Here is a 10,599-nt window from a genome sequence, read left to right as displayed (position 1 = left end):
TAGTATATTATGCAATTTCAATAAAGTGCAATCAAAAATATAAGTATGCAATACTTTTCATTAAAATTGAAAATAAATAATCGTTAAAGCGTGATTTTTAGAGGAACTATTTGACGTCAATAGTGATTTAAAATTACTGCACTTTATGACTTCAGTACACAACGTCGCACACGTTTTTTTTTTGTGAAATGTACAAAAGTGCATTTTCTACGTCAATTTTTCCACAATTCATAATTTTAGGTATGCAAGAAAAAATATCAATTATATTTTTCTGGTCCAGATAAAGAAATCCGACCCTCGGGCACGCTGCGTGACCGGTAACTTGGCAAGCCTCGTTACCCGCTTACGCGCGTGCCCTCTGGTCGGATTTTCCTATCCGTACCGAAAACACATAATAGATACTTATATTGTGACATAAATGATGTACTGGTTGTTTGGTGACGTTAAGCACCTACATGGATTTGACTGTTAATAAGGCATGAAACTTGATGGAAGGGCTTAAGGAGAAAACCCGTTGTTACAAGAAACTAGGAAAGTCCCACAGATTAGCTGTACAATTACCCAGTACTCCAATTGGCATTTTATAGAACATTTATAAGCTCAAGATAACAAAAGCCAGTTTCAGTTTAGAATTATCCATTTATTATCAGGTATCAAAATCAAATCTTTATCAAATACATCATACATAACAGAATAAAAAGTCCTATAAAACTTTGCTTGTGTATTAATTAACAAAGATAAAATCTTCACTTGACAACTAACAATAACTGTGATATGGTAGTCAATATTCATTATCAAATTTGATCCTACAACATCAAGTATGTAAGGTTATATTTATAACAACGATGAAAGAAATGACACCAGCGGCCATGAGTACGAACAGTCTCAAGTTCGGGTTCAGACTCGAGTGGCAAAGCTGCAAATCTTCAATTCATTGTAACTTTCATTCAAGTTGACTATTGATGGTGATATTTGCTTTATTTTATTACTACTTGAAATAGTACCATTATTTAAATATATGTTTATCAAACAAATTAAATAAAGATGATTCTTTGTATGTGAACATAAGTGCTTTCTGAGTCTGAGTCTAGACTTGAACTTGAGACTTTCCATAATCATGGCCCCAGATAAAGAAAGCCACCTAAAAGTAAATATCCATCACAATTATGCTCCAGACTTTTAAAAAACAATGCAAAATTTATTGGTGAATAGTTGGCAATACGGTAGTTGCCAAGAGGACTAGTATTGGATGGCAATGCTGGTCTGTGTCTTCAGTCATAAAAAGGCATTAGTTGATGACTCCTATTAAAGTCAGAGCTAAAGGCCTTAATATACAAGTGCCTTTTGTCAATGGTAACATGCACCAAAGTTTTATGTAAATGTCTTATAATGGTTATTTAGTTGCAGAATAATAACTTTGCAAATCGGAGTTCAATAAAGGTTTGTGGGTAATGTTTACAATTTGTTTTATTGCTAGCAGTGTATGTTCTACAATGCAAAAAGAATATAAAAGAAAACTGCTAGTTAACGTGAGTGAGCCTTAACTGAACTCAGGACAAGACCATGACAATACCTAGACTCTTTACGACAATTGGCTGATTGTTCAGAATTTGTTTAAAGTTAACAACTTTGTTAACGGCATCATAGTTAACTTTTAAAGGTAAGGTGTTTTATGATGTGCTTTTATATCTTTGAATAAAAAAGGTACAACTGAAACTGTTACAGTTGTCTCAAATCTAGGTAGAAATACAGCAGATCTCGATGAGATTCATTAACCTTTCAGAGCAGTCAAGATTTGAAAGTTAACAACGACGACATTAACAACATTGTTCAATTTAAAGCTGCACTCTCAAAAATATACTGTTTTTACAACTTTTTAATTTTTTGTCTTGGAAAGAGCAAATTTTTGCGTAAATATCTGCAAACCAATGATAAAAGATTGCTGACAAAAGATCAGATCGCAAATTTTCATATCTCCGTTTGAAAGTAAATGTTTTATGGCTTGAACCGTTAGTAACGGTTCAAGAAAAATGCATAAAACGTCAATTTTTGAACATAAACATAAGCATTTATCAGCAGTCTTATATAATTGGTTTCAATGGGTTTTTTGCAAAAATTGGCTCGTTCCAAGACAAAAAAAAAAAATGTTGTCAAAACGTTCAATCTGTGAGAGTGCGGTTTTAACAAAGTTCTGAACAGTCAGTGTATTATGTTGAAAACAAGAGTGAGTTCCACCCTCGTCTGTGGTTTTCCACAGCTGATAACAGGGCACTAAAAAGATGACGAAGCCAACGACATTACAATACCTAGACATTTTATGACTATATGTTTAAGACAAGAGCGAGCTCCACCCTCATCTGTGGTTCCCCTCACTTGATAAAGGGGCACAACAACTAATATAATGCCAAAGGGTATAACAATACCTAGACGCTTTTTTAATACCGACAAAAGACAGGTTAAAATAGAACACATACATAATATCACAATAATGGATCTTCAATCCGTAATGGATTTTATTACTTATATTAATAGCCCTACGTTCATTAAGGCTAACGTACAAGGTGTTTGTGGCATATGTTTGTGATTGGGTTTTCTTGCTTGCAGTGTATGCCCTGCGATGCAACAGGGATATGAAATAAAACAGTTCACTAACGTGATTGACTGTTAGTGTAAGCTGAACTCAGGGCAGATCTAATGGTTATATTAACAAATTTTAAGTAAGGATAAAAGATTTTACAACAAATTTAAGAATGTTCCTTGTTATTCTACAGGAGTTTAACAACCTACCAGTCAATATTCCCAGCAAAAAACAACAACAATTATTTCTGGTGGATAGTTGGTTTATACTAATTTACTTTAGCTCGATTGTGATGAAAGCTTATAGCTTAATATAAGATCACTATAAGATCAGTCTCGAGTCTGTTTCCTGCATGGGCAGAAACTAGTACTGTGTCCTTTTTTGCGAGGCCGTGAGAAATTACCCCTGGTGGGGATCGAGCCTACAACCTCTTGGGTGAGAGACAGACCTATAACACTAGACCACTCACATGGATAGTTAAGAATTAATAAAAAAACCTAATATAAAACACTGAGGTTTTGTAGGAAGCAGAACAAAAGTCAATCACAGAAAAGTTAACATACGGTAGAAAATAATGGCAATATTTGTACTGTCTATAATGCATAGTAAAAAAACCCACAAATTTCACAAACTGTTGTTCATGAACAGCATTATTGCTGACTTACTGGCCAGTTAGTAATATAACAAAATTAAATAACATTAATGAACACCAACATAAAATCTATCACGAAAATACTTAAGTCAAATCTCAATCTCTATCTCAACTCCATTTACCACATAAAAGCATCGTATTATTCAAAATCTTGCATGTTTTCAAACTTTTTGTAAACCTATTTTCTTATAGAATGTGTTATTGAAAGATTTTGACAATATTTCAAAGAAATCTTGTTCTAGAGCAAAAATATATACTTGGGTAATTGTTAAAAGGCAATGAATGGAACTCAAGTACATTTTTGGCTATAAAAAAGGTTTCAACTGGAATCTAGACGAAAGGTTTTGATCAGCATATTCAATGAAAGAATGCGTTTTAAAATTTGTAAAAACATATTTTTATTTCCAATATATTTTGTATTATATGGTAAAATGAGTTGAGATTGAACTTGAGATTTGACTTAAGTATTTTCGTGATATTGGGGCAAACATAAAATCTATCAATTAAATAATAACTACATATGGCATCTTACTTAACAAGTTTGTGTTTAAAACATTTATTTCATAAGATAACATCGATGGGTAACTAAAAGGCACAAGCAATTCGGATGTATCTTTTATGGGCATTTTCACTCATATTTGTTCTGGTTTATGGTTCATTAAACAAATTTTAACAGAGTTTATCTGAACATGGATATTTTTTTTCCTTTTTTTTGGTTTATTTACTAAATTTAAACAGAGTGGATCTGAACAATGAACACATATAAATTCTCCAGATACATAAATCTAATTTTATCTTAACTTATCTGAACTAATCCTGACTAATTAACTTTAAGATATGACATTCAATAAACACAAAATATTTCAATTACTCTACAAAACTTCTAAAGCCATTTCACAAATGTTCATGAAACAAAAATAAATGATGATCATATAGTCTGGTTCATATATACAGTATACGGTATTGGATTAATATTCAAGGCTTAACAGCCAAAATAGGCAAGGTTTTAAAGGCCTTAAAGGCTTCAAATTGTTTTTCTCATTAAATATATTCTTCCAGAGATTCAATTTACAGTTCAGTTAAAAAGTTATGATAATGTGATGTTTATACAATCATAGACACTATTTTTGGTGAGAATATATCAAAAAGAGCATGTTTTAATATTTCAGTAAATAATAAAGCTTTTACCAAAAGAATGGTACTTATGTAATCAATAAACATTATAAAATATCAATAACAACAATAAACGCCTCAAAGTATTGTGATCAGTACGAGTCATCAACATACTTATTTATTGTACGGTCCAAAAAATGATATGAGTTTAAAAAATCGAACAGCTAGTGTGCCAAACATTTGAATTTTTGTAAATTTTATCTTACACATAGCACTATTTGAGTCAATTGGTAACATATAAAATTGACCTCTTATGGTTAAAAAATTCTTTACATAGGTCAGTGTTAGATTTTTCATTCTTGCATCCAAGACTTTGTTCTTGTTCATGTGACCAGTGCTGGAAAAACCTACCAAACACCTCCAATTAACAATTGAAGAGTATTCAGAGGGGAAGTAAAACCTTAAAAAGTAAAATGGTCTCATTGCCTATCTATAAATGCATGAACATTCATTATGTGTGTATTAAGATAATATGCATCCAATTGGAACTTTTTGGGAGTCATACCTAATTGTACCCTTTAAAAATGAGAAAACAACAATTGCAGTGTACACAGCTTAACAACATTTTACAAAGCACACTTTTGTGCTGTTTATATAAAACACTAGATACACAATACATGTACATTTATACATGCAGCCGATAACAGTTGAATCCGTAGCACTACTTAATTTCAAAAGACAAAACACAAACATATTGTTATTTTAGCCAGTAAAATCCTTCACTTATTTCTAAAAAGCACTTTTTATTGGGGCACCAATTTTGAAAACAATGTGCTGTCCATGGTAGTGTTTTAGTTATGCAAGGTAATTGTTCTCAATATATTTTTTACCAATTCCATGAGTGTTACAACACTAGCATTTAATGCAAGACTTTTTGCTTAGTTTTATATTCACAGCACAATACATCGTGAACAAGAGCATCGCAGAGCTAAGCCAAACCCCAATGTTGGTTGTTGTTGTTTTTTATTTGAACAAGCGGCATCACTCAACAATTATTTAACCCAGATCGATGAGCACTGGGTACATGTGACCTGACTAGGTATTCTGACACTTTCAGACCAAAAACTACTTGACTAATATCCGAAATTCTTTCTTTGAATTCACAAGTTTGTTAAGTGACACTGGGGGATGTGAAGCAATCAAGTCATAATGCAGCCATGATGGGAGCAAGCAAGCCTTTAAAAACTCAAAGAAAAGGATTGCCGTACATGGGGAGGTTATCTCTACAACATGTGTACCAAGTTAAAGTCAAATATCTTGGCTAGTTATTTATGGCCAAAATTAAAGCTTTTTGCATGATGACAATGACAACAACAGTTACAGCAATGACAATAAGACCATCAAAATACCACATTTTTTTTCTTTATAAAACAGATTACGGAAAATTGGAAATATCATACTCATATAGAATTATAGCACTGTTGTGTTTATTTCCAAAGCATCGAACAATTAGTGCACCAAATTTGATTGCAAAAGGTAACATCAGCTGGACAATATGGCAACATATTTCATTTACGGTAATCCATCCATCATCATTAATACCAAAAATTGCTACTGTTGAAAATTCATTTTAAAGGGTTGAATAATTATATTTTAAGTTTTAACCTTATATAGACATTGTGTTATTTAAGAAATAAATTAATAAAATTGCTTTTTAACCAAAGTATAATTTTGTTATATTACCTCCATTTTAGATATCATATCATAACAGTGTGCTCATATTTTGATTTTAAAAATGTAATCCAAGCAAAAATAATATACTGTAATGTATTAGTTAATCAATAACAGATTAAAGATGCACTCTTACTCCCAAAGAAGATTTACCACATTTAATTCAAATGTTTTACTATACCAAAAAAGATGAATAAATGTCAAAAACAATGGTTCTAATGAAGGATACAGAGTTTAATTTGAAAAAAGGTGCAGAAAACACAGTATTTCTACCTTATGTGACCATAGTAGATCACAGTAAGTCTTTTAGCACTCACCAATCATTTAATATTTTTGCATGTTTTTGCATTTTGCTATTTAAAATCACGGTAACAATAGTTTTATCAGTAAATAATATTTTCCAAAAATACATTTTAGTAAGTAGTTAGAGGATTATCACTCAGAATTTATGTTTTGTATACATTGTGTATGCATTGATTTTGAATAAGAGTGTCACTTCAAACATAGAAATAATCTTGATGTTAATATTTAAAACGCACTAACACATCTTTGCTTCCTCATGATGGATGGCTAACCTTAAAATGAAATGTATAAGTCTATAAGGAGTTTCAGTTACAGTTAAAGCTGTCGAGTTAAGGTTATACATCCATGAACTTTAAACCTAATACATTACTTTAGCACTTCAAGACATAGTATCATAATTAAACATTACGCAGTTAAGGCTTAAAGCTGCACTCTTACAGATTGTCAGTTTAAACACTTCTTACTTCTAAGAATAAAATTATTCTGGCATCAGTGCCTTCAATTCAGTCAAAGTAGATCATGGCATCAGTGCCTTCAATTCAGTCAAAGTAGATCATGGCATCAGTGCCTTCAATTCAGTCAAAGTAGATCATGGCATCAGTGCCTTCAATTCAGTCAAAGTAGATCATGGCATCAGTGCCTTCAATTCAGTCAAAGTAGATCATGGCATCAGTGCCTTCAATTCAGTCAAAGTAGATCATGGCATCAGTGCCTTCAATTCAGTCAAAGTAGATCATGGCATCAGTGCCTTCAATTCAGTCAAAGTAGATCATGGCATCAGTGCCTTCAATTCAGTCAAAGTAGATCATGGCATCAGTGCCTTCAATTCAGTCAAAGTAGATCATGGCATCAGTGCCTTCAATTCAGTCAAAGTAGATCATGGCATCAGTGCCTTCAATTCAGTCAAAGTAGATCATGGCATCAGTGCCTTCAATTCAGTCAAAGTAGATCATGGCATCAGTGCCTTCAATTCAGTCAAAGTAGATCATGGCATCAGTGCCTTCAATTCAGTCAAATTAGATCACTCACAGTAGAACAGATCTCAATTGTTTGGTAAATTTCAGATTTCTTAAAGCATGAGTAATGTTTTTGGTCATAAAACATCAATTTTTTCGAACGTTAAAAGAATAAACTACGATCTGTTTTTTTATAAGCAGTCTTATATCGCTGTATCCAGACACTGACACAAAAATAGCAAATTAATCATTTAAAAAAACATGTCAAAACGATCCATCTGTGAAAGTGCAGCTTTAAGCATCATAAAACTGACGAAAACATTAAAGCTGCATGCTCCAAGAATGTACTGCAGACTTAAATGTGTATATTACTTAACTTATAAATAGTACATAATAATATATTACTAAATAAAAAGCATTTGTATTAGTTATTTCATTATCAACATTAAGTCTGTCGCTGAAGTTTGTATAATTTGTTAGTAAAACTCTGCAATGTTATTAATTTAAACTGGCCTTTATGTAAATTCCATCACTGAACCTGTGCATTGGTTATCCTTTTTCAATACATAATGCACCAGTCAATTGTAACCACGCCCCCCCCCCCCCCCAGGTCCGGGGGTATACCGGGGATAGCAGTGTTTTTACCTTCCAGGTGGCCCCGCAGTACCGGGTGAATGTGGTGGTTTTGTGTTCGCAAAAATATAGCGGGGAATGGGCCTTACCTAAGGTCCCTGGGGTGCGGTACATCTGGCAGGGATTTTACCATCTGTTCATCACCGCAGGGCGGGGATTTTACCCGGGGTAGACTGGACCGAAAGTCAAAGTCCCCGCTATTCCTCGGACCTGGGGGTCACGTGGTTACGATTGACTGGTGCACAAGTATTTCATTAACAGTAAGACTTAGAAACAAGTCTGCTATATAAATTTAATATTGCGCCAATGATTCAGTTTTAACTGGGAACAGCCGCCTGACGTAGCCTTTTACAAACTAGCATTTCACCAGTTTGTATAACAAAAAAAAATCATGACTAATAACAGCTAACAAAACGTACATGCAATTTATCACATTCTTTAATCATCCTATCTCCCCACATCCATCTACACAGCACTTTCCCTTGAAGCTTTTGTAGATTTATATTCGTCCAACATAACAGAGCTGGCAAGTTCGAGATTCCACTTTAGCGCTTCCAGTAACCTATAACAGTGATCACGGGGAGCTAAACCGAGCCGAAACAGTTGCTCCGTTTTTAAGTGCTTGATTGCTTTACCAACATGGCCCTGACAGTGACACAGTGCTGCGTAGCATTCTTCGTCAGTGATTCCTATAACAGATTGTTGTAAGGCATTGATTTTGTCTCGCTGAGAGTCTATGCTAGCCTCAAGCGACTCGGACTGATGCGAGTTTGTTCGGCTGTAGTGTCGTTTTCTGTTTTCGTGTGGATACGAGTGATTCAAATCAACATTTTGACTGTGTTGGCTATTCCACGAGTGACCTGCACTCGAGGAGGAATCTTTTGAATGTTGTCTGTGATAAAGGTCTTCTGCAGAACTGCTGTGTCTTGAGCTAGCCTCATGACACAGCTCCCTCGGTAATACTCTCAGCTCCTCGACATTCTGATAATCATGTCTACCTTGTTCTGCATTCATAAACTGGTTTCCGTCTATGGAGAACGGCCGTACAGCTGCTGTTGCTTTCTCCCCCCGCTCGTCACCTTTTGCTGGTATTAGGAAATAGTGAGTATGACTTAACTGTTTCCCGTCTTGAACTATTGGAAATATGTTAGCTTTATGCTCTTTTTCATGCAAATTGGAGACCATAGAAACTTGATTATGTGCAGCATTATTTGAAGCGTTAATCGCGCGAAAGTCACTAACTGCACCATAGTCCCGGCTAGGTAAAGGGGGAGGGGCCGGTGTGTTGACCTCCTTTCCAGTCACAGTCTGTCCTAGCTCCTCTATATCACTATCAAAATCATCACCCCAGTCAGAATATGTAGATGTCGTACTCTGTGGGGAATATATTGAATCTTTACGCACCGTCGGAAGTTTAACGTCCCTCGGATCATCAAATTGAGGTACATCATCATACCTTGGAATACTACCTGCTGCTAAAGCTCCATTCCCTGTTCTTTCATTCGGAACCTCACAGTACTGTACAGGGTATTGTCCAGGTGAAAATTGTTGGTGAGGGGATCGTGTGTACATTGCATTATTTGAACTTGTTTCATTGGGTACTTGATCATAAAAAGGTGAAGGCACTTGTTTTCCTAATACAGGGTCTGAATCAGATTTTCCCGCCTTTTTTAACTGGAAATTATTCAAAGCATCATTCAGCCAATCAAAAGCTTTATCAACATTCTTTGACTGTTGAATGTTTTTCTCGGGCTGAACAGAATTGTTTTTCAGGAGATTTTTGTTACTGGCTACACTAGGTTTGGCTTTTGAGAATAATTCTTCAAGAACAGCTTTTGTGGACTGAGATTTAGTTGGCGTTGATGGTTGCTTTTGGGGACTATTGCCTGCGGAATGAAATGAATCTGGCTTGTCCATGTTGTCAACTTTCTGAGGGGGCAATGAATATGCCGAATGAACACTTGTAGTATCTGGGGAGGCGTTATCGCGTTTCCTGTATTCAGGTGGCAGTTTAATGCCAGTGCACTTTGGTGGCGAAAAACTTTGCCAACTGTCAGTACTATGTTGGCTTTCTATTGAAGTTGTGCGTCTGTACACTATGGGTTTAGGTCGAGCTGGTGGTGTCTGCTTCCGCCTCACATCTAAATCAGTGGGTTTAGAAGCCTGTTTTTGTATTGCATAATAAGATGGATTGATTTCAAACGGATCTTGCTGCACCATGGAATCCCTTATAAGAGGCTGTGGTAGATCCAGGTTTCCATATTGCAAACTATTGCCAGTTAACAAAGAGTCAAAAATGGAGCTAATCTCGTTTGACGAACTTGGCTTCCCCAAAGTTCTTTCCACTTGATTACTTGAGGAATCGTCATTGAAATCGATAAGCGGTTTTTCATTACTCTCTCTACGATACACTTTTGTATGTCCGGACTTCATTGGCCAAGACCTGCGTTGATTTAAACATATTTATTTCATTCAAAGTTTAGAAAGCAGCATGTAACACAAACATTAAAGAATTTGATCGAAGGCTATAACAGTCTTATGATTAAATTTTTTATGATATTATTCATAGCTACAGACAGTTTTTTCTTAACTAGTTTTCTCAGGAATATACTACTTATATGTGTTTACTTTAT

The 10,599-nt window shown here is 34.7% G+C and overlaps 1 protein-coding gene across 3 annotated transcripts in view; it reads right to left on the bottom strand.

The window, feature by feature from the left end:
• Positions 1-619: 619 nt before the first annotated feature.
• LOC128246941 (activated CDC42 kinase 1-like) overlaps positions 620-10,599 on the bottom strand; it is a 28,663-nt gene continuing 18,683 nt past the window's right edge. For all 3 annotated transcript variants that reach the window (XM_052965506.1, XM_052965508.1, XM_052965507.1), the window contains one exon: positions 620-10,409. In XM_052965506.1, coding sequence (XP_052821466.1) covers positions 8,432-10,409 — 1,978 coding nt within the window. In that variant the 3' untranslated portion in view covers positions 620-8,431. The remainder of the gene's footprint in view (positions 10,410-10,599) is intronic.

The sequence above is a fragment of the Mya arenaria genome, chromosome 9 (assembly GCF_026914265.1).
Source record: "Mya arenaria isolate MELC-2E11 chromosome 9, ASM2691426v1".
Classification (NCBI taxonomy): domain Eukaryota; kingdom Metazoa; phylum Mollusca; class Bivalvia; order Myida; family Myidae; genus Mya; species Mya arenaria.
This window is presented reverse-complemented; position numbering and strand designations above follow the sequence as displayed.